The 27,925-nt window shown below is 37.4% G+C and overlaps 1 protein-coding gene across 2 annotated transcripts in view; it reads right to left on the bottom strand.

Moving 5' to 3' along the window:
- The window catches only part of cltcb (clathrin, heavy chain b (Hc)), a 31,039-nt gene extending 3,474 nt beyond the window's left edge, over nt 1–27,565 (bottom strand). The window contains exons 1-32 of one of the 2 annotated variants that reach the window (XM_084419478.1): nt 27,012–27,565; nt 24,991–25,198; nt 21,609–21,877; nt 21,320–21,481; nt 21,120–21,233; nt 20,771–20,944; nt 19,077–19,274; nt 18,786–18,986; nt 17,992–18,144; nt 17,752–17,874; nt 16,797–16,934; nt 16,529–16,693; nt 16,184–16,364; nt 15,441–15,604; nt 15,214–15,339; nt 14,970–15,112; nt 13,856–14,090; nt 13,591–13,713; nt 13,022–13,167; nt 12,731–12,914; nt 12,416–12,608; nt 12,143–12,300; nt 11,622–11,786; nt 11,365–11,472; nt 9,749–9,916; nt 8,583–8,732; nt 8,316–8,447; nt 8,116–8,226; nt 7,857–8,027; nt 7,164–7,385; nt 4,228–4,248; nt 1,978–2,053 (exon numbers count right to left, since the gene is read on the bottom strand). In XM_084419478.1, the coding sequence (XP_084275604.1) occupies nt 1,978–2,053; nt 4,228–4,248; nt 7,164–7,385; nt 7,857–8,027; nt 8,116–8,226; nt 8,316–8,447; nt 8,583–8,732; nt 9,749–9,916; nt 11,365–11,472; nt 11,622–11,786; nt 12,143–12,300; nt 12,416–12,608; nt 12,731–12,914; nt 13,022–13,167; nt 13,591–13,713; nt 13,856–14,090; nt 14,970–15,112; nt 15,214–15,339; nt 15,441–15,604; nt 16,184–16,364; nt 16,529–16,693; nt 16,797–16,934; nt 17,752–17,874; nt 17,992–18,144; nt 18,786–18,986; nt 19,077–19,274; nt 20,771–20,944; nt 21,120–21,233; nt 21,320–21,481; nt 21,609–21,877; nt 24,991–25,198; nt 27,012–27,053 (4,924 nt within the window). In that variant the 5' untranslated portion in view covers nt 27,054–27,565. The remainder of the gene's footprint in view (nt 1–1,977; nt 2,054–4,227; nt 4,249–7,163; nt 7,386–7,856; nt 8,028–8,115; nt 8,227–8,315; nt 8,448–8,582; nt 8,733–9,748; nt 9,917–11,364; nt 11,473–11,621; nt 11,787–12,142; nt 12,301–12,415; nt 12,609–12,730; nt 12,915–13,021; nt 13,168–13,590; nt 13,714–13,855; nt 14,091–14,969; nt 15,113–15,213; nt 15,340–15,440; nt 15,605–16,183; nt 16,365–16,528; nt 16,694–16,796; nt 16,935–17,751; nt 17,875–17,991; nt 18,145–18,785; nt 18,987–19,076; nt 19,275–20,770; nt 20,945–21,119; nt 21,234–21,319; nt 21,482–21,608; nt 21,878–24,990; nt 25,199–27,011) is intronic. The other variant, XM_084419479.1, reaches the window with a different exon arrangement.
- Nucleotides 27,566–27,925: the final 360 nt, after the last annotated feature.

Raw genomic sequence — 27,925 nt, 5'->3', positions numbered from 1 at the left:
TCTTCTTAGTAGTGAACAACACGCCAGAGAGAAATGCACATTTCATACGGATTAGGCTGCATCGTTTTATTTTGTTTTGAATGGTTCTGTTTAAAAGTAGAGATTTCTGTAGATAATAGATATAGGCCTATTTCAGTTTTGTTTAGGTCTGTGAGGCGAGTAGTCTACCTTTTACGCTGAGTTTCGGTTCATGGATGATAGCTTAAGCTCCAGTTCACTCCGGCGCCTCTGTGTCGTGATTAGCCTATCTATTTTCTGCAATTTACTTTTTATTTATTAAGCAATTGGTTAATGAAACATATTTTAAAATCAAGATACAATTAATACAAAACGAAATTCGTTTAGAAAGGCTTTGTGCTTTCTGTTTGAGGTCTCTGTGTAAGTTTTAAAGTCTTTTAGTGCCGCTTTCAGAGCACTCATTACCGTAATGGAGAACGGTCATGTAACATTGTTTTTTCCTCATAAATGCGAACACGGAAAATAAAAGACTTTTTTTTTTTTTTTTTAAGAAAAAAAATCATCCATATTAATTTGTATGTATTAAAAATGTTTAACAAAGAGGCAAAAAGTCATAAACAAAAATCTGAAAATTCGTCGATATATATATTTTTTTTTTCGCGCAGTATTTGGTGTAGCCTACAGTTCAAATTCAAATGTTGGTGTTCAACTTTGCGTTTTAAAAATAGCCTACTTACAACAACTCTTCATTTTTCGTTTTTCATTTGGGGGTTAAAGGAAAAACGAGTGGACACAAAAGAACACGGACCTTTTGGACAGAAAGAATACATGACAGCCAGGGTTCTTTATTAAATTCATAAAATAAACTATATATATAGGCTACTATATACTATATGTGCCGTTCGCATAAAAGGGTCTTTCCCTGACATTAATGCTTGGATAAGACACGTCTCCTTCCATTAATAATAATAATTTGTAGGCCGGTGGCTGAGATATAAACCTACTAAAGTCCTCCGTTGCCATGCTTTTTGGAATGACTGATCGCGAGAGGAAAAAATAAAGTTTTAGTCGCTTAACATCGGTTAATGGAAACGCCGTCATTTTGCAATAGTTATTTATCGATATTTAGAAGGAAAAAAAAGTTTTGCTCAAATCTGTTATGGAAAGGCGCATACAGACGGTAGCTAAAGCTAATATGAAAACGCAAAGCAGCTTATCTTCATTTGAAGCACTGGGCTGAGGACAGCGACTCAAGAGCCACACAGGTATGGCTACTTAGTCGCTGTCCTCAGTGCCGCAGAAAAGCGCTGAAACGGACATGAAGGGGAACCCATTTCTTTTGGCCCATCTAGTTTTCTGGAGGCCCACCTACAATCAAAATCCGCCGCAAGTGAGTCACGTGATTCGACTGATCACCCTAAAGAAAAAAGTATTGCAATTTGTTTCACCAATAATATTAATTAAACAAATTCAAGAACACGGATGTTTTGAAAAACAAATTTCCATGACTTTTCCAAAACTTTCTGAGTTTATTCATTTTCCAAAACTTTTCCAGGCCTGGAAATTGCCATTTTAAAATTCCATGACTTTTCCAGGTTTTTCATGACCGTATGAACCCTGTTATAATTTGGTGTCATTCTCATTCACTGTGTTACTTTGCCCTGAAGAAGACCACTTGTTGGTCGAAACATGTTGGCTTGTGTATTGTTTTGTTTTTTAATGACTCAAGCCATACTAAATAAAGGCTTTTTAACTCTATCCTTCTCCTCATTGAAAGTGAAAGTGCCTGGGACCTGTTTTTCATCAACTTATTTAGCGTTCATGTAAACACTACATTCAGATTCATCAGCTGGAATGATTTCAATCTGATTGAAACAAAAGTTGTCCATGTAAATGTAGCTAGTGATACTGTGCATACTTGGTATTTTAAGGTTACTGCAGATATTTTTGAGTGAAATAATACATGTAAATTAAATATAAAATTCAAATAAAAATGATGGGGCACAACAAGGGTCTTACCATAGACAATGGGTTGTGCCTCCGTGAGCTGTTCTTCCTCTTTCCTCAAAGACTCAGAAGCGTCCAACTTATCAACCTGAATGAAGAAGAGCGAGAAAGAAGAAGAAAAGAGGAAAAGTGAGAAGAGATAAATACCCTGAAGAAAGGGGGTAATGACTGATGGATGGGACCATTCATGGGAGATGCATAAAGCCAAGCTTAATACAAGGTGCACACGCTTTCAAAGCAGGTCTCGGGGCACAAGCTTCTTGCCAAGGCACTCCATACCCGACGACAAACCACTGAAATAAGCATCCTATTATGTACTATTAGTCTATGCAATTCATATGTAATCATGGATACTATGGCTTTATATGTCCTCTATGATTCAGTCAGTGACAAAAGACATGGTACTAATAGTAGATGGTCCCCCATACAGTCAGTCAGTATGCTATTATTTAACAGTGCATATGTAGAAAACAGAACCCTCTTAAGTTGCGGTCACATTTGCAAAATATCGGGGAAATTTCACGGGGAAAAGAAGTCCATCGTCAAGTGTATCAAAGCATAAATTACGGCTCACACATAAACTAAGCAGCTATTGGTCAGTAAGGTGAATTCTAACGACCAACTAGACCTAATGCGAAATCTGTGTGGGGAAATCTTCTGTCCTCACTTAGACGCATAGATTCCTATTGCTATGACTGGATTTCGTCCGCGAAATTCGCCGAATAACAGTAAATGTGACCGCACCTTTAGTCAAACCGTAGGTCTAACTTGATGTTATGTGCCAAGAAATGCAGTGTGAATATTTATACGGGAGGATGCTGCTCATTGGACAGATTCTGTGAAAGATGCCCCTGCGAGGAAAAGGAAGTCATTGCAAAAACGATATAAACGAAAACTTACTTAAGTCCTATAGGTGTCTTACCACCATAAAATAACCAAAAATTATAATCTGATATGGCTGATAAACATGACCAATAAGCAAGTAAAAGCCAAGTTACAAATGCTAGAGTCTTACCAATCCTTGAGTGATTTCATTTATTGATTTAAAGCAACAGTTCACCTAAAAAGTGCAATTCTGTCCTTATCACCCTCATTTCGTTTTAAATCTGTCCGGTTTTTTTTCCCCCATGGAACACATAGGGAATACTTCTGAAGAATGTTCAAGCTGATTTTTCTCATACAATGAAAGGTTGTTGAGCTCCAAAAAATAATTTTAAAAGTCTTCTGAAATCAGACAATAACTCTGTATGAGGAACGGACCCAAATTTAACTTCAATTGTACATTTTATTTTATGGAAAAGAGCAGCTGGATTATTCTTCAAAATGTCTCCTTTTGAATTTCACAGCAGAAATAAAGTCACAGGTTTGGAATGACTTGAGTATGAGTAAATAATTACAGAATTTACATTTTTGGGTGAACTATCCCTTTAAAAGTTAAAAAGGCATTTGGGTTCAGTTCTCTACATAGAGCTGGTGTCAACATTTAAAAGTTAAAGAATTATGTTGTTGAGTAGGCTTAAAAGAGATCGGCAGGTCGAAGTTTCGTTGAGAGGGAGAAATCATGCCACAGGTGTAGTTTGTTATTCCTATGTTAAAAAGAGTGCATGAGAGAAAGGCAGAGTAAGAGTGAAGGTGTGACGGAGTGAGAAATGGTTTATTCAGCCATTCACGGCTTCCAGAGGCAGGCAAAGCCAACAGCCACGATCCCTGACCGTACAAGGGTGCTACTAACACGGTAAAACACATGCTTGTAAAGCATCTACAGCAAACAATGGTTTTATTTTAGTGAAGGACCACACTTTCTCATAGCTGTCGCCATGCATATCTCAGTCCGAGACAAATAACATTCAATTCTGTATTCAAATAAGAAGTGTGAAAATGTGGTCACTTCTTTTTGCCTTCATCTAATTTTTAACCTAATTAATTACCTACAACTGAATTAGCTGATGAACATTAACAATCTATGATTTTAGATTTAATGGGGGAAAAAACTATGGTTGACAAAAACAATCAATGAAAGGACCGTTCAGATGCGTTCATCAGCTAATTCCAGCTTTCTGCCGTCTACAGGTCTGAGGCGAACTACCACAGCGTCTGGCAAACGGATGGCCAGTAATCTAGAAGAAACTCAAGGAAAGTCTAGTTAAAGTGTGTATTTAAAAGCAGCAGAGTGACATGGGAGGGAAGAACTCATGCAGACTCTTCAAAGTTTCAGTCTTCCAAACTACAAGGGTTAAAGATGGAATAAGAGTGAACCTTCACCTTTTCCTTAATTGCATCAACCTGAAAGGAAATTTAAGAGTGGCAGCTTAAGAAAAAAAGCAAACTTAACAGTCCAGCATTGCAAAAAGCAGGTAGAGCACAAATGTTAAAAGAAATTTACAGCGGGAAATCATAGAAGATACAAATCAAATGTCCTCCCTGTTACTCCATTAGCTGTTTAAAAAGAATGAATGATCGTTACCTAGTGTAACTATGGATCTAAACTTTAAATGTTATGGTGATGAAATATTCTTCATGAATAAATGTCTGGTCTACACATGTTCATGAATGATAGAAGAATTAAAACTTCATAAAACTTAACATGCAGTAGCATGTAGAAAACATCAAATTATTCAATATGGAAGGAAGGTACTAAAAATCTGTTCCAAAGCCAAGCGAGCAGCCTACCTAGACAGCATTTTAAGGCATCATACACTATCATTTAAAAGTTGGTGGTCAATGCAATAAAAAAAAAAAAATTTGCTAGACAAAACTATAAATACAACTATATCGTTGTTATATATCGTCATATTGCCCTGCCCTAAAACTTGTTAAAGCACTAAGGCATTATAGACATAACATTATGACTTTCTGTAAAGCTGCTTGGAAACAATGTGTATTTAGAACAGCTATACAAATAAATTTGAGGCTTGGTCACACTTCATGCGTGTAATATTGCATGTTACAATCAATAATATTCTAGTTATTTCAATATATTTTGTAGAAAATTAGAACACAAGGCTCATAATTAATGTGTTTTAATAAACACTGACAAAAACTTTAGTTACGCAGAATATAAGATGGTAAGTATTTAATTGATGAGAGTTGTCAATACAATTTATGACCTAGGGTATGATTTTACCCCAAAATTCAACATATCTCTGACACAAAACCATAACTGTAAATCCACGTTTCTCATGTAACTGCAAATTCAACATTTATTGTTGAATCTATTTGTAGTCAATCGCACAGTTCTTTTTCATTTTAGATGTGTTTTGTGTGTGTTATTCGCGGCATTCACACCGAACACCAATGCTGCCACTCATTATTTTTGCCACTCAGTGAGTGTAACCGCAGTGACATCACGCGTATACCCTCTAGATCCTGTACATTTGTGATGCCTAAACTCACTTGTGGCATTTTAAACAAATTCTTGAAGCTTGAAGTGTTTTATTTTTAATTTACTTACAGAAAATAATACAACATTGTAATATTAGTCATTTATCAATCATAAATTGAAAAATAAAGATGGAAAAGATGAGGAAAAAGAGGGAAACGTTCAAGAGAAATGTTTGTTTTTAGCCAACAGGTAGGGTGCTATGTATTTTTGTTAATTAGAATACTGTGTTTGTAGCTTAGAAACATGCTAACGTCAAACTTTATTGGAATAATTCGCTCCATGTAGCAGCTCACTAGGTTTTGAAACAGGGCTTTAGTGTTTCCACTGAGAAAAGGTGTGTTCTAGCAAGGGTCTTCAACTGGGGGGTGGTACAGCCAATTAATGTTTGATCACAAATTATTTTTTGTTACATTAAAACATGGGTAAAAACATCAAATTTAAATAAGCACCCTAAAACAGAAGCAAGAGTACCCTCAGTTGATACTGTAATATCATACTGGCAAAACATATTAGTTATACTTGTTGATCTCTTGATCACACTGGCCAATCAGAGACGTTATATTTAGTCAGAATCCACTCACCGCTCAAAATGATGGATATTTTGTTCAGTAATGAGTTCAGCACGCCCGTGAATCCTCTCATTAAACGGTTAGTTCACACAAAAATGAAATTTCTGTCGTTAATTACTCACCCTTCGTGTCGTTCAGAACCCGTAAGACCTTCGTTCATCTTCGGCAATTGCAAGGACGTTGGTGTCTATGGCTTGTTTCGGAAACCTCTCGGATTTCATCATAAATATCTTAATTTGTGTTCTGAAGATGAACGAAGGTCTTACGGGTTTGGTACGACATGGAAAGACATTACAGGGTGAGTAATTAAATGACAGAAATTTCATTTTTGGGGGAACTAACCCTTTAACAAAGACACAATGTATTGATTTTAATGGAGATCGTGAACTGAAATGAGTGACAGCTTTTTAGTGATTGTAAAGGGAGCAGTCTTTGCGTGCTTTCGAGGCTATATGTAATCCATTGAATTAAAAGTTTGGTTTTTCATGCTGCTAAGAGGACTGGCGGCCCAAAATTTTGGAAGTGAAATCTACATATAAATGTGCGATTTACTCTCAAAATTGCAAATGACATAGTGAAAGACTAGCACAAGACAAAAACATGGCATATCCAAACAGATACACGTAATGTAAATGCAGACTAACAAATAAATAAATATATATATATATAAATAAATAAATAAATAATTGTATCAATATATTTTTGATATTCCATTCCAATTATTTTGTAAAAGTAATGACTCACTGTGCATTGCTATTGTGGTTATGGTGGCAGCTTTGCTTACAAATTACATTTGCACTTTACTAGATAACCCACACACATTAGTTTTAGTAAATTTTAAGCTAAGTTTCAAGTAAATGTTTAATTGTCCATCTGACATTAAAATTAAAATATGAATTTTTAATGACCTTGAATTAAAGTTTTTTTGTTTGTTTTTTTATCTCTATTATATGCTTGTTATGATACATAAATCTAAATGTTAACAATGAAAAGTAATATACAGACAATGATGCATGTGCAACAACAATAACATGCATAGTTATAATCTGCTGTCTAAACATAAAATAACTATCATAATATGGTTGTTTCTATTAATATCGAAGGCTATATGTTTAATATGTAGCTCTGTTTTACACATTTTGTATTGGGGGCCCCTGCTCCATGTCTCTATCGCCTAAGGGGTCCTTGCCCTGAAAAACGTTGAAGACCACCATCAGACCCAGCGGATCCTCTAGATGGGGGCTCACCTTGGAGAGGTACTCCCTCATGACCTGGATGAAGTAGGGCATGGAGAAGTCCATGAGGTTGTGCCTCCACGCGGTCTCCAGCACCACGTCGGGCCTCAGCAGGTCGTAACAGGTGAACAGGCAGGCGGCAAAACACTCTTTCTTGTCATCCTGCAAGAACCACTGCAGCAGCTCCTCGGCCAGCTCTGTGTCCTTTGACTCTGAAGCGTACTGCATTGCGTCCTGTGGAAAAGCGACAAAAAAAAACTAAGATTTAGTTAACTGTCCTGCAAAAAAAATACAAAATAAGCCCCACATGGATAGAGCTTTTCAAATTGGGGTCAGGGGGCTGATATGGAGTGCTAGGAGGTCTGTAGAAAAGCAGAGTGTAAAACAGTGTAACTGGTTTTTTTTTAATAAATAAAAAGCTAATATGAACTAAATAAATAAACATAACTGTACGATAGATAGATAGATAGATAGATAGATAGATAGATAGATAGATAGATAGATAGATAGATAGATAGATAGATAGATAGATAGATAGATAGATAGATAGATAGATAGATAGATAGATAGATAGATAGATAGATAGATAGATAGATAGATAGATTTTAGCATGGAGGCCCCTCACATATAATCGCTTTCAGGGGTTCATGACATCTAAAATACTGAAAATCCCTGGTATAAGAGACGGTTGGCTAAGGGTGAGACCTTGTAGAGTTTGTCTTTCTTGCAGAGCTCCACGCTCTGCTTCCAGCGGTTGTTGCCTTTGAACAGGTAGGCGGCGATTCGCCTGAACTCGATGAGTTCATGTTTCTCCAGGCTCTGAGCCAGAGATATGTTGTCGAAGTTGTCATAGGCATCGATGGATGTGCGCAGAGCCTGTGAAAAAAAGAAACAAAAAAGACGACAGATTACAAAGCTGCTAACCAAGAGACTGTTTATAAAATGACTGTCCATTGATATATACCAGATAATCCTCCTCTGTGATGAAGAGATTATTTAGTGCCTCGTTTACAGCCTTGTTGTTGTGGTTCTGTACAGATCTCAGGTAAGCTTTCACCAACGGCATCTGCTTGACCTAAAAGAAACGGATCAAAATGATTGGATCTTTCCTTGCTAAAAACAACTACCTGGTTGCAACAGTAAGCAAAAGTTTATATGCAGTACCTTGCTGAAGAAATTGACGGCACGAGTGTGGTCAAGACGAGGGGACAGTACGATCAACAGGTCGTTCAGTAACAGCGGTTTAAACTCCAGGTAAAACTGGACGGCTTTGTAATACAGCTCAACGTTAGCCACCTGCAACAAAAATGTACGAAAACAGTTCATTTCCTTTACCTACTGCTGTGGCAGATAAGAAAACAACTTTTTTAAATGAATGCAAGCAAACAAAGTTTGAACAAAAGGCTAACTCTAAGTAAAGTGAGACAATACCTTGGTTATGATGTCCTTGAACTGGCTCTCCTTCCAGGCATCTGCAGGATGGTTCATCATGGTGATGATAGCATTATCATACTCCTCATATTTATCATACAGGAATACTAGTTCCCCCCACAGGTGAGCCTGCTCAGCTGCCCTCAAAACCTGAACAGATACATCAAATTTTATTTGCTCCATCAAATCAATACTGAGATATGCAAAATACATAGAGAGTGCCTAAACAGATGGATATTAAAGCGATAGTTCACTTTGAAATTAATTTTTGATATGTTTTAGCTTACCTCAAGGGCATCCAAGATGTAGGTGTCTTTGTTTCCGCAGTAGTTTCAATTTTGATATTTTTAGGTCAAACCGTTCTTGTCTGTCAGTCATATAATGCAGGTCTATGGTCACTGTCTCAAAACACAAGCACAGAGTCCAAATTAAAACAATTCCCCATTGTCCAAATGAAACAATTCCCCATCATAAGTAGCCTACACATTGATGGCCTAAGACACGAAACGAGCGGTCTGTGTGAGAAAACGAACAGTATTTATATCGTTGTTATCGCTTGAAAACAGCACACGTCCAAATGATCTGACGGCGCGGGCGGGTATAGATATAAACATAGATGTCGCCTTGGCTACTGCAGTTCATTGGAACGAAACCGTAGCCAAGCGACATCTAGTGTATATATCTATACCCGCCCGCGCCGTCAGATCATTTGGACGTGTGCTGTTTTCAAGAGATAACAACGATATAAATACTGTTCGTTTTCTCACACAAACCGCTCGTTTCGTGTCTTAGGCCATCAATGTGTACTTATGATGGGGAATTGTTTCATTTGGACGATGGGGAATTGTTTTAATTTGGACTCTGTGCTTGTGTTTTGAGACAGTGACCATAGACCTGCATTATATGACTGACAGACAAGAACGGTTTGACCTAAAAATATCAAAATTGAAACTACTGCGGAAACAAAGACACCTACATCTTGGATGCCCTTGAGGTAAGCTAAAACATATCAAAAATTAATTTCAAAGTGAACTATCCCTTTAAGTGTTTGCTATTTTTAATGATAGTTTGTTCGGCCCCAAAAACAAACTCCATTTACATTGATCAATATATATTATAAGCAGAGAGACATTTCAGAGTTTACAGAATGGTTTTAGTTCACCGACCTTGGGAATGTTGACTCTGGACCAGAAGAGCTCCAGGTGCTCCCTCATCTTTTGCGGTTTGAATTTAGAGTAGAGGATCGCCAGCTCTGTGAACATGCCCATGTGAGCGCGCTCCAATCCCAGCGCCGCCTCCAGCATGGTGATCAGCTCCTCGAAATAGCCACGGTCCTGATGGAGCAACAACAAACATCAATCAGCCCTGCTGGACTCCAAGAAGGACAGATACTGTACACTAAGGAGGTTCTTTTAGGGCTGGGCGGTATATTAAATTTGTATGATATTCAATATATTTTTTATAAACAATATAGGATGAGGCAAATTCCATTTATATCGATATACAGTAGCTTGATATTATGACTGCGTGCAGAAACCGCATAATCCAGTTTGTCCTAAACATGAGACATGCTTTAAATAAATGGCTTCAAAATAGCTCATAAGATATAGTTATCGCATATAGATTAGCGCGGCTTTCCCCGTCAGAAGCTCTAACAGATACTTGTGCTGTTTAATGCATTTGAGGTGTGGTGTTTTCCTCAGTGCATAACTTAAATTTCACAGGTAGGCCTATATTCTCTATCTGTAAATGTTAGAAAGTCATGCAAATATTTCCATTTTGCTGTCAGGATTGGACTGCGTATGCAAGCAAGTCCCCGCTAAACCTCACAGACTTCAGTGAACGAGCGGCGCCGCGCACCAAACGCACGGAGCGCAATAGAATAGAGCGCAATAATTCTGACTAAAATATACATTTTGCTCAAATATTTTTTGATGGACATTAAAAGTGCCATTCGTAGAATTTTAAACCTACAAGTAAGTGTATTTTTTATGTTAGCAGTAACTCTCTTGACTATTGTAATGAGGTAATCAAATGAAGGCTAATGTAGTAACTATAAGCTCAGATGAGTGAATGTGTGTTCCACTTACCAGTTAACATTTAGTCTGTGTTTTTGTTAGTTCAGTGGATTTAACATCTGCTTTAAAAATAATTTTGTTTGTTCGTGGATTGTAATGTTGTTGTTACAATGTTAGAATGTAATGTGATTTTTAACCCTTTTTGTACACATGATTACATTGACTATTTGTTTACATAGCCTTCAATATAAACATTGTTGGTAGAACAACATTGGGCAGAATGTGAAATAACATTTTTTAAGTAAATACAGATTATTATTATTTTTTATCCAAATAGAAAAATGTAGAAAATACCGAGATATATACCGTAAATCGCCATTCAGCCAAAAAATACAGAGATATGATTTTTTGGCCATATTGCCCAGCCCAAGGTTCTTCTGAAAGCAAAAACTAAAATGTTCCTCCTGGCAAATTCATTTCCATGGTTTTTCATGTTGTTTGAGTTTACTGTATAAGGGTTTTAAAAAAACAAAACATCATGGCAATTATTATACTAATACATTCTGTTTTGTTTGTAATCCTATAGTATTTATAGTTTTATATGTCTGTAAATTAAATTTAAAACTATTATAGTAAATATTATAGTTTAAAAATATATATTCACTAAAGAACATTCCTTAATATTTCCAGGTTTTCCATGACTGTGGGAATCAGGTTAATATTTAATCTCAAACCAAATGAAATAGCCAAATTCTCAGCCTAACCTGGTAGTAGTTGATGAGCTCCTCAAGTTCATCAGCATGAACGACAATATGTAATCCACACATCTGAGCCAGACGAAACTCCTTCCCGTCAACACAGGCAAAGCAAACCTACGAGAAGAGAACATATTTGTCGCTAATGTATCACAAATGTCTAAAACACAGAATATTAAGAAGCAAAGCAAATGGGATTCAAACTTTCAAAGACAAAGCAGGTAACCTGCCACTGCAAGAAATCATCTCAAAATGTATAACCAGACCTCTTTCCAGGTCCTCGTGCTGTTGGCTTTGCGGGCCCCATCGACAGCAGCCTGATACTCCCCAAGATGCACCAGAGTTGAGGCCAGACGGCCAAAGTTAGATACATTGTTATAAAGTAGTTTAGCTGCGTCGTACATCTTCTCATCATAGCATCGGTCACCAACCTAGACAGAAAAAGAGCAAAAGGCATTATCAATCAGACATTTTTTTTTAAAGTGCAATAAATTTACTTTTTATTTAAGGGCAATATTTACTTTTTACATTATTTCCAAGGGCTTATTTTTTTCCTTATATTTTCATACTTTTATGAAAAATACTTCAATTAGAAATAATTTTTTTCCTTTATATCTAAATAATTACAATAACAGCTGAATATATCAAAACATCCCAAATATTGCAAATTACAAAAATAGTCATTTTGACCCACTTTGAATTTCAGAGACATTTGTGTCACTTTTGGTGGCATAATCGGCCCATTAATTTCTAAACCATCAGCTCAACAAGAGTAGGAGACTCTTACTTGTTGAATGTGTGCGTTGTTTGGCCCATTGATAAACTCCTCCAGTTCAGCTAGACGGTTAGTCTTGGCCAAGGCAAATATCAGCTCGGTCTCTACATAAGATTCACGGGCCTTCTTACGAGCCATCTGTAGAAACTTGACCAGATCCTCCCAGTTCCCTGAGAACAAAACAACAGTTAGTTCACTACTAGACCATATTCCATATTTATAAACACCTAACCTTGAACGTTATGGATTTAGTCATGAAGCAGGCACTTTTTTTGTGGTTCTTACCGCTTTGGGCTGCAGCTTGTCCCACTTCCATGTAGGCTGAGGGATCGTCAGCTTTGATGTAAGAGTCAATGGCCTCTTTCACCAGCCCCTTTTGCAGCTGTGCTTTAGCCAGCTGACTCCACACGGCCGGCTCATTACAGCGCTCAGCAAACTCATAGGCCCGGTCCAGATTCCCAATGTGCTCGATAAGAACCTACAGTCAAGAAAAACAACAAATGATTTGAAACAAGGAAGCAAAAAGTAAGACTCTATGCAATTACGTTCACGTACTTGTGTAGGATAGGCCATAGATGACATTTAAGAGATAAGATGTACCTGCACTGCTGATGTGTTCACATCGAACTTCCTGAAGATCGCAAAAGCCTCCTCGAAGAGCTCATTGCTAATGGCGATGTTAGCGATGTCCGGGGCGTCGTAGTTGTCGAGGCGGTTGATGTACTCCATGACACGTGTGCGGTCAGCTTTGATGGCCGTCAGAATCAGGAGGTTCTGCAGGTTCCTGGGACACAAATAATGGAAAAGCAAACGTTTAACAACCTTAAAGGCATTTATGGAATTAATTTTATGTTCTGTCACCTCTCAAATGTTTCTACCAGAATAAATTACCGGTGTTCGCTGAAAACGGAGTTGTCCAGGACGATTTTCTCCAGGAGCTCAATGAGTTCATTGGGTAGGTCAGCAGTCATGAAAGCTTTGACAGTAACAGAGACTTCCTCGGGGTCCTGGGTCTCAGAAAGTGCAGTCTGCACAACCTGTCGTGGGTGGGAAGATAAACTGGGTTTAATCTTTACGTTTAAAGCACTTTTTGCCATTATAATACTACAGTAATAATAATACATAATAATAATAATAATAATAATACATAAGTGTACTTAAAAGTCAACATGAAATCAAAACTGGGCCCATTTTCTTTCTTATTAACAATGCTATTCCAAGTCTTTCTGCAAACACGCTGAAACAATGATTTTCTGATGAGATCACCAATCCCTTATTTTTAAGCCACTCCCTTTCAACCATTTGGTTACATTATTGGGATGTAACACACACGTTTCAAAATTCTCAATGGATATTTTGTTACGTTGTCCCATTCTACTAGGAAATGTGACATTAAGGAGATAAAATGGGTTGTGAATAGAGCTTCATGTTGACTTCTCTGTCATTTTTTTAATTTGCACCTGATCGATTAGGGGTCTCCTGTAAGGGTTGGTTTCCAGAAGCACACTAGCCCACAGCTCGGGGTCCTTACGACGCACAAGGTATCGGGACAGACTCTTGAAGAGCGAGTTCTCATTGCAAACCTACGAATGTAAAAGAAATAAATATTTATAGCAATTTTCTTCCGTTTTAGAAACTAAATATGCAAATAACAAGCTCAGAACAAAATCGCTTAAAATATTCCACTGCAACAAACGCTAAAACAAAAGTGCTTTTGTTCCTTACATGGATGAGCTCTTGGTCACACTGTCCTCTCTCATAAGCCACACAGGCCAGATGGGGGTCCCTCTTCTCGCAGTACTTGCCCACCACACGGCTGTCATAGAAGGGGTTTTCTCTGAGGAAGCGCTCAGGGTTGTTGTTGCTGTCGATGTAAATCTTAGCCAGAGCATTATGGGTAGCAGGTTCCTCACAGCCCTCGTGAATGCGGGCCTCCAACCACGGCAGAAGCAGCTTCAGTCTGTTATACAGATCAAAAGAGTCAATTTTGGACCAACAGCCAAAATCAGTCAAATACGACCAACGTCAACAATATAAAACACTGATCATATTGGTTTTGGCCACTATTATAGACTAATATGGCAATTTGATTAGTGATAGAACAATTAATCAGCCAATATTTGAGTTGGAGATCATTGTGCCCTTTACAGACGTGTTATTTATTTTTATATATATTTTTATTTTTTTTATTTTTTTATGTACATTTTTCTATGTTTTAAAAAAAAAGTCTCTTATGATCAGCAAGGCTACATTTATTTCTAGTGATTTTATTTTACTGATAACAGTAATATTGTGAAATTGTATTATTTAAACAATGTAAAATAACTGTTTTATATTTTAATATATTTATTATTTATTACTGTGATGGCCAAGCAGAATTTTCATCATCATTACTCCAGTCTTCAGTGTCACATGATCCTTCATAAATCATTCTAATATGCTGATTTGCTGCTCAAGAAACATTTCTTATAATTATCCATGTATAAAACAGTTGGGCTGCTTCTTTTTTTTTAATAAATAAAAAATAATTGATTTAAACATTCTAAATGTCTTTACTATCACTTTTAATCAAATGAATGTTTCAATGCTTAAGGCTCTCTGAATAAAATAATACTTTATAATAATTATAAATAATATTTTTTTGTTTTTAAAAAGCGGATAATTCCGATAATTTTTTTCTAGAGCAATTTTTTTTTTTAAAATACTTCCATAATTGCATTTTGTCAAATATTTTACTCATTTGTTATCATTTAAATTGCATTATGAATTTATCTGTATTATATTGGCCACCCTGCTGTCTACATAACGGATATTGAAAGAAAAAAAACCTGTATCGAACCTGTTTCTTTTCTCCACCTCGGCCACAAGCTCATCAGTGGAGAACTGCCCTCTGACCACCAGAATAAGGTTTTTAATGACGTCCTCAGAGCAGTCCACGTCCAGCAGCCCTCCAATCACCACGGGTAAACGGCTGGGGTTCACCTGACAAAAACGGTTTATCACTCAATCAGTCAGTCATCATCACCCACTGCTACAGGAACAGAGAGCTGAGATGATCGTTGCCATAATCAGGCCTCAAGTACCTTCTGAACGTAGATCTCAATGTACTTCTGCAAGTTGTTGCGGTACAAGTAGAGCACGAGGTCGTGGACAAAGTCAAAGCGGTCACACACAATGATGAGAGGCAGCTGGTCGGTTAGTTTTGCTTCCTGTTAAAGACAAGGTAAATTATTGTTTTGAATAACATAATGCACTATTAAGGCTTGTTAAAAGCCTTATAAGAAATTCAAGAGCCCTTCAGGTGTCGTACCTTGAGGAAGTTCTTTACACGCTCAGGATCGTAACAGTTGCTCTCTCTACAGATTCTCTCCACTTCTTTGATTTGACCAGTTTTACAGGCAGCCTGGATGTATTTGAAGTGAACCTCTGGATCCTGGCTGAAGTTCACAATGGAGCCCAGGAAGTAGAACAGACCTGCAGAGTTAATGATAGAACATTCTGAGCTTGACATCGGATTCATTTCCATGATTCAGTCCAAACTGTCCATTTCAAAGAATCAATTTAAAACAACTGTTCAATGATTTGTTGGTGTCATCACTAAAACTCACTCCGCCAGTGTTAAATGTTGTAAAAAATAGGGATGTACTGATATAAAAATTCAGAATGATACCGACAAGCCATCATGTTATGGCTAATAACCAATAAATGTCTGATATAAAAAAAAATACAATTATAAATAATAAAACGAGGAGAAATTAGAAAACACAATAAAATACAGAATATAAAACAACACAGATAAAGTAAAGAATCTTGAATACCCTAATAACCAATTTTGTACACAACTACCATGTCTCTCTCCATAGTAAAAAAATATATATAATAATTTGTTTACTTGGCAAAAATAGCTGTTTGGTTAAAATTATGGCTCACCTGATTAAAAAATAAATAAAAGTATCCACCTACATAACAAAATATACACATATGTATATTATTCTGTCCTAATTTCAGAACATATCAATTGTGATGCACTGAAACCGATTTTAGCATTGTTACCCTCAAAGCTCTTGAAAGACTCAAAAAGCTCTGTGAGGGACTGGGTGGAGAGCTGCTCGTGATACTTGGAGGCCACCTGGACGCAGATCTGGAGGTTCTGCCTGATGTTGGCAGATAGCATGGCTCTCAGACACTCCAGAGAGTCCTCCACAGACAGAGAGCCAAAGAAGTTCACCAGCCACTGCAACCAGAGCAGAACAAATTACCCACCATTAAACACCATGATCAAACGTGGACCAGATATGTTACAGACAACCATCATTATCAGAGAGAAAACTGAAATGTATCCAAATGAATCACACAGTAGCATCAGGTCCAAAACCTCAAGCAGACTGTAGGTCTAACCTCTGGGTTGAGCAGGTGGGTGTGAACCACGGCCCGTTTGATGTCATACAGGTCAGTGTAGTGCTCCAGAGCTCTCTGCAGAAGACCTGCCTTCTCGCACAGCTGAGCCACATGGGCCCGGTCATAGTGAGTAAACATCTGGTTCCCTAAGATGGCATCTGCCACCTGAATAAGAAAATATAATGACAAAAAACATGTTGTGATACAAAGCTTTGCAAAAAATATTTAAGTAAGCGAGGTGTGCGTTGCTGCTGTTTGTAGTGAGCACCTGTGGGGCATGCATCAAGTTCATCTCCAACAGGCGAGTCTGCAAAGGACTTTCGGTGGGGCGGTTGTTCTTCAGGGCATCCAACAGGAAAGAAGTGCACTGCTGGATCAGGTTATACTCCATAAACACATCCACAATCTGTAGGATTAAAAAAAATCTTTTAGTAAATAAAAGAAATTGTTGCACTGTTGCACTACCAATTTGCCTAATTGATAAGCGCTGCCATTTCTGTTCTACCACAAAGATCCAGTTAGGCTTTTCAAACATTTACCATGATGTTACTGTAGTAACACTAACTATAACCATGGTTTTGTGCCAGAAATGTGGGATATTCACATTCAATTTTATTATATTATTAATGTAGAATGTATTAAATGCTTTAAAGTAGTAATGGAATATAAAAACAGTACTTTTTATAAAGCTATATAAATGTTTGCGCATTTGTATTTAACCAATGCATTTAGGCTACTGTTTTTAAAAACCATAGTTACTTTTTAGGAGTGAGGTGCCATGCGTGGCTTTACCTGTGATTATCATGATCTACAAATGTATGATACTATAGAAGACCAATTTTAAGTTACAGGTGTTTTTTAATGAAAATAAATCCACATTGAACTCAAGCTACTGCTACTATCAACTCAAGCTCAAGCTACTGTCAGCTCGAGCTACTTTCATTTCTGAGATGCTAAACATGCAACATTATTAATATTACATGTGAGGTGCTACCAAGTTAGGTGCTGGTGCCACCAAGTTAGGTGCTGGTGCCACCATCTGTAGATACTTGATGGCACTGATGGCACTGGTGCCACTGCTCTTAAATATTAGTCTGGAGCCTTGAAGTATAATTTTATTTCCTTCACGTTACATAATTATATCCAGTCATAATCAAAAACTGAATAAAACTAAATAAATACAAGATATACATCAGAGGAAATGTAATAATATGCTCTTAGACCTGAGTGATGTCAGCCAGAGGTTCCTCATCTTGAACGAGCATTTGGGAGAACTGCAGGCCTTGTTCTGGACTGATCCGCATGACGTTCCTCAACAGGAAGATCCAGTCTGGAGTGTAGCCAACCTGCACACAGATGGCCACGCATTAGAGGACGGAGCTCAAAACTGAAATCTCTCACACAAATAAAGCTGTTTATGGACCAGTGTAAAATATATCGCCAGGAAACACATTTAAACTCACCTTTTTTGCATACAGTACAATTTTCTGGAACTGCCCGGTCTCTGCAAAACACTGGATCACTTTGTTGGGAACGTTGGCTCTGAGATAAACGCTAAGAGCGAGAGTTGGATCCACAGACTTCACCAAATCACCCAATTCTTCAGAACACTCCAGCTGCAAAAAGCGAAAACAGCAGGTGAGTATCCCAAAATGATAAAGAGAAACAAAAATGAAATTAGTTATAAAGATATCAGGGGGTTTGACAAATTAATTTCCTTGACCTTTTCAGTTGTTTGTGATAAAAGGATATAAATTTTTAAAAATCATTTGGATTTAGACTGACTGAACCTGAATAGACTGAATCAGGAACTCGACTCTCATGAACGCGAGTACGGCCGCTGCCAGAAGTCAGTGATTATAGTTTATAAAGTTTTAAATATGGGTATTACAAAAAACCCTCACTTCACTTCAGAGGGCCTTTATTAACCCTTTGGAGCCGTATGGATAACTTTTATGATGGATGGATGCGCTTTTTGGAGCTTCAAAAACTCTATTCACTCCCATTATAAAGCTTTGGAAGAGCCAGGATATTTTCTAATATAACTCTCATCGTCTGAACTTTATGAGATCATTTTAAATTTTGGGTGAACTATTCCTTTAAGAGATACGTCTGTCTGTCATTTATTTGTATCTGCTTTTGATGTATTGATGCTTTGGTAACACCGCTTGTTTAACTATCATGCCAATAAAGTATTTAAAAATACTTTGGATCATCTATTATTGCTACATATATTTATTTTCAGAGGAGGATGTACCTTGTCTTCCTTCAACCATTTCTCCAGGAGCTGTTTGCGGCCTTGCTGCAGGACGGGCCTGCAAAGCTCCAACGACTCAAACTTGTTCAGCTGGCCTTGGTCCAGCAGAATCCCAAAGTACTGCAGCAGGGGAGAAGTCTGACCAGGCTGGGCAGGAACACTCTGGAACCGACGGATGGTGTCTGGGGTGCGCAGGATCCCCTGCAAGAACCCAACAGCCAATCAGAAACCTCAATATTTGCCTGACAAAGACTAATGAAGCATCTGGTAGTGTGATGCAGTCTGCTGTACCTTTGGCGCATTGGCAGCCACTTTGGCAGCTTCAGAGTAGCTGCCACTAGCAAACAGGTTGTTGAATTTTCGGGCGAAGAGCTCCTCGGCACCTGCCAGATTGTTGCGGACGGCCATCCTGAGGGCTAGATCAGGGTTCTGCAGCACGTTAGTGATGTAAGGGATGATGTTTTCCTCCTCCACGCACACAGACAGTACCTGATAAACAGCAGACGACAAACATAACGTGTCAGACACTGACAGTGTCAGTTACACTACAAATTAAACCAACCATAAGTTTAGGGTCAATTTTTTATGTTTTTGAAAGAAATCTCTTATGCTCGCCAAGGCTGCATCTATTGGATCAAAAGTACTAAACATATTTTTTTTTAAACAGTAATAATGAAATATAATTACAATTTAAAAATGATTTATTCTCTATTTTAATATATTTTAAAATGTATTTATTTCAGGGAGAAAACCCGAAAGATTGGTGATGAGGGAAGAAGAATCATTTTTAGAATAAGAAATTGCTCGTTTAACTTTTTTTATAATAAAACACATTTTATTTATGCATTAACTGAACACCCATAATATACGTCTACAAGCAATTGCTGAGCTACCTTTCCGTATATTACGCGTCTTTTCTGTATCAGTAATGTTTGTTGTTAAGTTTGTTTGGCTTCTTGAGATACACAAATCTCTGTGTGCCAAGACCAGCTCATAACCTCCGTTGCATTACCACATTAGTTCTAAGGCTGGCTAATCTCTATTTATAAGCACCTAATTATGCACTGATTGGCTCCAAATAATGCTGATCTCTGGACCCATAAGCATCTAAAGCGACCCTCGGGGTAAGATGAATGGGCCAGTATCCCATTATGCACTTATTTAAGTCTGCAGCAGAGCCTGTGACAGAGCTGAAGCGGTCATCAGTCAGCGACCGAAGCCGAGCGAACACGTCGCACACTCGGTAAGCGGATTACTGGGTCTATATCTACCTCCTACTGAGTGTCACATGCTGTTCTCTCACTGTACGTGTCAAGGCATCAACAAACACTGTTATTTACAGGAACTCCTTTATAGGATCCTAATGCATTATGGACTGCATCCACACAAAGGCTTAGGATGGAATAGGGTGATATAGGTAACGTAGATTTAAAAAAAAAAAAAAAAATAGACAAAAATATGTTTGCTATTTTTAGACAATATTTGCATCTTCCAGGCTTAGATAACACAAAATTCATATCCATAACCATGTCATTTTATCTATCTATCTATATACTGTATATATACAGTATATTCAATATATCAACCAATCCTAGTTTGTACTGACAGTCTCGTGGTTTGACCAGGGAGGTTTCTCTAATGAGGAGGGGAAAACAAACGGAAGAAAAACAATGAGCAGGGATCACATTTCTACGCTCTCTCTGCATATTTAATGCGACTTGGGTCTGAGTTCCAAAATAATTCATCAACTGATGGCATCCTGTTACAGTAGATTACAGAACACAAGCTAGTCTGTTTGCACATGTAGAAGGCAGCTCAAACCAGGGCCAACTATATGGAAACAAACCCCTGGTGTGTGTCTGGAACAAGCTCGGCTGGTCCATTCAAATGTGCTGACTAAACAACCCTTAATGTTAAAGCTAAAAACAAAGCCAATGCACCACTTTTGTCTTACTGTCCACAACAGCAGATAAAATAGTCGGTACCTGTCCCTTCCGGTTCACGCCAATTATTCCAGATGTGGCTTCATGAGGGGCGGTGACAAAAATAGTCTCTCCACTGATCCTGTTCATGTAGATGCAGGTACCCGTCTCAAGGTCGTACAAGTGGATGTAGCCATATTTGGTGATGAGAAAGACTACATCATGCTTGGAGCTTATCTAGAATAAGACAAGACAGGAAAGACACGAATGAGTCTCCAATACTAAAAATGAGTTACTGTAACACACACATATATACATATATATAAATGGGTTGTAGGTCTGTTGGTCATAGAAATTGTGTGGTTTAACCTAACTGCCCCAATAGACAAATGTGAATGTAAAATATGTATACCTGCATGGCAACTGGAAAATCATTCTGAGCCTCTGGAGGGAAAAATACATCGACTGCTTTCTTTGGAAAAGGTTGATTACCAGTCGGCGGTGTTCCAACCTCAATAATGTGCAACTACAGGGGGGGGGACACAAGAGTGGCATTTAAAACATAATTAGCGTTACTTCAACACTGACGTTCATTATGACGAACAACCAGACCTTTCCTCCAGCTTGTCCCCGAACAGCAAAGCAGAAAAGTGTGGATTCCTCAGCATTTCCCTCCATTTTAAACTGAGCAAATCCAGCAGCATGGCCTTCGATTGGCTGCGACACCTTTCTGTCCACTGAGTAAAGTTGCATTGCGCCCACAACACGGTTTTGCTGACAGGAAAAGGTTTTTAAAAAAAAGGCATTTCAGCAGGAAAACAACAACCACATTGACATTGCAGGTTACTGCAACAACAGATGGACAAGACCATTTAAATCCACAAAATATTCGTTATTTTACCTGTGCTGAAATTCCAATCAAAAGTAGCCATTTTTGTTTGGCGTCAGTGCGGTAGTTAATAATTTGACAGCCTGCTAAACTGGAATGTCGGTCAAAGACTTTGATGGGCTGTGAGTCTCCTTCCATACTCCAGTGATAGACCGCATTGTCAGTCACAAGTGCTACGGTATTGAGAGAGATCCACTTCCAAAATGTAACATCCTCGGTCATGGTGTGGGCCTTCATCTTGCTCTTCATTTCAATGTTGAAAATCTGAAGGGTTTTTGCAGCTGAAATTCAGAAGCAGAGGTCATTTTAATAAAACAGCAATTTTTTTGGGAGATCATAAATGGTGTGATTTAAATTAGTCAACATACAGACATCCAGCTTAATGCTAATAACATGATGTGTATGTTAAATTGTAATTGTGAAGTAAAGACAAATATGGAAAACATGACAAAGCGGTTACGATGCAAAAGGAACAACTATAAGACAAACACTGCAAACATTTACAAACATCAAGCCGAGTTTTTTTGATCTGCCCTTAGTTTGGCAATTTTAGTAATGTTCTAAACCTAGTACGCTTATTAATTATTAATTAGTAAACAACTCTGTCTCTACTCTAAAAATGCAATGCAGATTGTTTGAAGGGAAAAACTCAAAACCACAATGTTATTCCCATCTGCAATAACGTGAATCATAACCTTACCTCAAGTATGTGGAAATAAAATTTGTTAAACATGTAAAAACATGTTTAAAAGCTTTTTCTCTTATAAAATGGACCACAATTGGCTGAATCTGTATTAAACTTTTTATCGAGATACAGTGGCCCCAAAATGTATTAGGACACTTAAAAGCCACACTTAATGTATCAATCTCACTGCAAAAAATATTAACATATCAAAGTGGCATTTTTATTTTAAAGAAAAAACAATCAAAACAAATAATTTGATGTAATTAAAATTAAGACAAAAAGTATGTGGACACTTTCTGGTTGTCAAATGTAAAATGTTTACGCCTGGTCACTTCCGATCATGAAAAGACCAGGTGTAAACGCACTCCGAAATGGATTAAAATCGGATCACTCAAACCACTTCAGGTGTAAATGTATCGGGTTGTTGAAACCATACATGTAAATTTTACTCCTCCCAAAATGTTAAAAGATACAGTTGTCATATAGCCTATAACGCGCTCTCACACGTTATAGCCAGATATGACATCGTTACTGCAACACTGCAGATGAGTAGCTGAGTATCTCTTCAGCGAGTCGACGCGCAAACTGCCGCAAATGAAACTGAAAGTAAGTCCCAGATGTTCAACACACAATCATCTTCATTAAAAGTAGTGAGACTTAATGATCTTACCAGTGCTGATGCCGCTCTCTCCTATTGCGGTCTTTGATCTTGAAATTAGCTGATGATACATAAAATGCAGCGCATATCTGTTGTTTTCGTTGACGTGAACTCCGTTAAATTTGCATGTAACGCGGGAACTAAAGATGGATTTATATTCGTTTTGCGAAGACACATTTATGTGGCCAAGTGTAAATGGAGCCGTTTTAACAAATCAGACAGCCATCCGAACAATAGAAACGCATGAAGCTAGCAGGTTTAAACAGGCCCTTAGACATTTTAAGTGTCCAAATATTTTTTGGGGTCACTGTATATTTTGTCTAATTTTTGTGAACCATTGTTAGTTATTTTATTTTTTTATTTTATTTTTTAAACATATGGCCTGGTAAGCAATTATGTCATGAGGGGGGACATATTACGGTGAAATAAATGTATGCCTATATTATATAAACTCAAAGCTAAAGTTAAATTTCTGTGCTCAGTGGGATAATCTATCTATATATACACACACACTACAGTTCAAAAGTATCTTATATTCACAAAGGCTGCATTTATTTGATCACAAATACAGTAAAAACTGTAATATTGTTATATAATAAATTTTAAAAAGAACTGTTTTCTATTGTAATATATTTAAAAATGCAGTTTATTCCTGTGATGTTAAAGTTGAATTTTCAGCATCATTACTCTAGTCTTCAGTGTCACATGATCCTTCAGAAATCGTTCTAATATGCTGATTTGCTGCTCAAGAAACGTTATTATTATCGATGTTGAAATTAGTTGTGCTGCTTAATATTTTTGTGGAAATTGTGACACTTTTTCCAGGATTCTTTGATGAATAATAAATAAAAACAGCATTTATTTGAAATAGAAATAGAAATAGTTTGTAACTTTGTGTCTTTACTGTCACTTTTGACCAATTTAATGCATTCTTGCTGAATGCAAGTGTTAAAGGTATAGCGGAGGATCTCCACTTTTTGAATAAGTTTGATTGATTCACCAGAATGATTGACAATTAGGAGGACCAATAGTATAGGTGATCCACCCGGAAGTAAAAAATCCTCCGCTATACCTTTAATTTCTTCTTTTTTTTTTTTTATCGTACTGACCCCAAACGTTTGAACAGTAGTGTATACGTTATAGCCTGGCTAAATACAATATTTCCAAAATCATTATAATAATTAAATACAAATCAGAACTCCAACTATAAGACAATCTTACAGTATTCAGTATTTATTGTGATCTTGCTATTTTCAAGGTCATAATCCACTTCTCATTCTTACAGAGTTAAATATATCTAGAACGTTGCCTTGCACATCTATCACTTTACAGACATAGTAGACCTTTGCATTGCATTAACAGTAGACTGACAAGTGCCAAAACAAAAATAAAATCAAAGGGCTCAGCTGAATATTGTTTCAACTAACAACAACAAACTAGATTTAATTTTACGCTAAACAAGAGGAAAACAGGCTTTTGCCAAGTTACATGCATGTTACATAATCCCGTCCCCCTACTAATATGGCTAACCTATCATTCAACATCAAATGCATTCAGATTGCCCCACATTTCACAATTCAAATCCCACAACTCAGGATAGATGAAATTGAACTCACCGTCTGCAAACATAAGAAAGCAGTAAGAAACAAAAAATAAAAAAAAGAACAAAAACAAGCAAGAACAGACAAAGCATTTATGACGGCAAAACATTTCCAATGAGCATTTTAAAGGCTATTCTTAACCAAAAAATTACAACAAGAAGTTTTAATTTGTAACAAGACAGAGATGGCTGAGAATATGAACCTATTTGTTGGAAATATGGAGGGTATTTTACGATAACCATGTCATTTGACGAGACAAAAGTAATACACTATGTTACACTAAACTGTCTCAATGAGAAACACCCATTCAAATACATTCAGTGAGTGGGAGGGGGTTGCAGAAAAAATACCACATGGAAATTTCTATATCATCCCAAAAATTATCATTACATTTCAAAAACCCATGCCTTAACGTGTCCCCCCCACTGTTCAAGCCCCCCTGTGTCTTACCTTTAAGAGCAATGACTTTGCTGGCTGGGTTCATGATGGCACTGTCTGCAGAGATGGGCCTGCGGATGGGAGTGTTGGGATCGCTCATGTCAATGATCACAACCTGGGCCTGTTCGCCCACCTTTTCCCGGATGCAGATGAACTTATCTGACTCCATCGTAAGGGTGCTAAACCCAATATTTGCTGGGTTGATGCCCAGGTTCTGGAGCTGTAAAGAGTGGACAGACAATATGCATCAATATTAGATACAGCACTAGTATTGTCTACTATACATGAGATTTGGAAGCCTTTATAAACGAAGGGTGTCTCTCAAAATTTAGTGAACTGCCTATCTAGAAAGCATTTTTTGGTACTGAAATGCATCAAAATGCTGTCTTTATTTTTAATACACAGCCTGGAGGTCTTAAATGTGTCTGCTGCAAGTTTGGTTCAATTTTTATGGGGGGATAAAAAAGGAGATATGGGCACAATCTCACGAGCCCCATCATTTACCCCCACTGAGATGCACATGTGCAATGACACAATACACTGTAATGACTCGAGTCAAGCCAGTTAAACAACAAATATCCATGAGATTGCATTCAAATGTTTAGGGTCAACGACATGACGTGCATATTTTTGTGTCCAAGTGCATTATTTCCTTTTTAAAATAATTTGATAAATTCATGACATGGCCTATATTCACTTCATTCTATAAAACCTGTTTCGTTTTTATCCATTTTTAGTACATTTAAATAATGCATATTATTTTATGTATTGTTATGTTAAACCCCCAAAATGTCAGGTGACGCAACTGTCTGAAAATTTTAACAGACTAAGAAAACTAAATAAATAACAGTAGTTTTAAAGCTGTTGAGATAATCGTAAAACTTTTGTCCAGCGATTTGTATATTCAAATGTCAGGGTGGCACAACAGCAAACATGGCTCTTTTATTATGAATTTACGAGATAATAACAGTAAATGTGATGATGCATCATCCAAATGATCCTTGTAGAGTGAAAAGGTTTGCATATCTCTAAAAAAACTGGTAAAAACTGCTCATTTCAAGTATGAGTAGGTTGGTACACTTTCCATGTACAGTATATACATACAAATATTTGGTTGTACCACCTGACATAAAAACAGCCTAAAAATGTTAATAAAAAAAAAAAAAAAAATGTTATTTATCAAATGAGATTTGTTTAAACACATTGTTCATGACTCACTGTCCATAATGCATTACATCAGTTTTTTTTAAATACCTTTTTTTTTAAGCTTTATTTGTCAATGACCCTTTAAATGTATACATAAATATTGATAAACACCACCTATATACACTATCCGAAAGGTTCGTTTATTTTAAGGGACAGTTTACTATGGAGAGTACCTAATTTATATCCAAAAGAATAGATATTGAACCGAAACAAGATCTTGTGAATTAGAATCGATTCTGGAATATTCCCAGCCATATTTACGTCTAATTTTACGTCATTTTCACCAAACGTTTTATATATGGGGTTTTTAAGGGTGAAAAGATTTTTCATTTTCGGGTTAACTATCGTCAATAAACAGACATGCAACAGAAATGTTTTTGAGCGGTAAATGTGGACAATCCGAGTCACGTTTTATTCAACCGACAAAATAAATCACAGCATGTATGCCGCTTTATAAAGCTGGTTTAATCCTTTCGCCGATCACTGAATCCACCTGCATAGGCTGTGTCTAAAAAACCTAGTGACCTGCCTTTCCATACTTCATATTTTGAGTATCATATAAACTCGTTCGATATGAACATTAGAATTTTCGGGGTGTCAATTGCGGGTTCCAACTTTTGATTCGAACAAACAGTATTTTTATAACCACAGGCGCATTTGATACGAAGATGTTGCTCAGCAGCTCGCGAGCTTTTGAGACACAGCCATTGAAATGGATGGGAGGTCATTCATTGAGCTAGCGCTAAAGCTAACTAGCACTGTCACCTCTATTACAGCAAAGCCGCCGAATATTAAAATGTTAATGTTTAGCTGTAGTGAAACCCCACCTGCAGGTGCTCCTGGAAGCGGATAGGAAGGATCTGGGCCATGGTTTGGGCTTTCTGTTCTCAATCCTCCCGGCCGGACTCCTCGCAAAAATTCTCCCTAGCTTTAGCGAGCGACGACCTCCTCTCCGCTGACACCCTCGATTCAAAGCAGATCAAATGCAGGACTGATGGTTATATTAAACAGAGAATGCAAGTGTCGTGTTTTCGTCGTGTCAAGCCAATCCGCCAGCTGGTTGATGTTTTTTTTCCTCCCCTCTCTGCACGGATGGGACTCGCTCAGACCCGCAATGGCGGCGGAAACAGCTCAGAATGACAATCCGGAAGCAGCAGCGCGGACGTTGCGGCGGAAGGACATTCGCGGTTTCAGGGATTTTGTTAGTCAAGCGGGCGATGAATGAGGCACTGATTTGGTGTATGTAAGCGGTTGGACACTTAATATTTTAGATTTGATTTATAAGCGACAGTATGAGTAGTCTAGTAAATGTTAAATAATTCGTTTCATTTTTGCCACATCATTCAGTTCTTCATATTTTATGTACGTCAGTTCCGGCTACGCTCTAGTGGTAGTGCGTTCGTGAACGAATCGTTGTTTTTAAATGAATCTATTAAGTGAATGAATCCTTCACTGAGTCGTTTTCTGGGTATCGCAGGTATTTAATTTTTTAATGCGGGCTGTGACCATTGACTGTAAAAAAGTAATACAGCCTTCAAGTGGACCTGAGAAACATTTCTTCGAGTTTGTCGTACGTTATTACAAGTCACGCACTATAAAGTCGGAAACATAACATAAAAGTAGTCCAAACAAACCAAAGAATGTGAACAATAAACGCAAATAACTGCACCTGAATTCAAAATGATGAAAAATATCAATTTCTATAATTTATTTAAACATCATATTACATCTAAATGTTTTT

This window comes from Rutilus rutilus (assembly GCF_951802725.1).
Source record: "Rutilus rutilus genome assembly, chromosome: 9".
NCBI lineage: Eukaryota > Metazoa > Chordata > Actinopteri > Cypriniformes > Leuciscidae > Rutilus > Rutilus rutilus.
The sequence above is the reverse complement of the archived record's forward strand: the minus strand, read 5'-3'. Positions and strand labels throughout refer to the sequence as shown.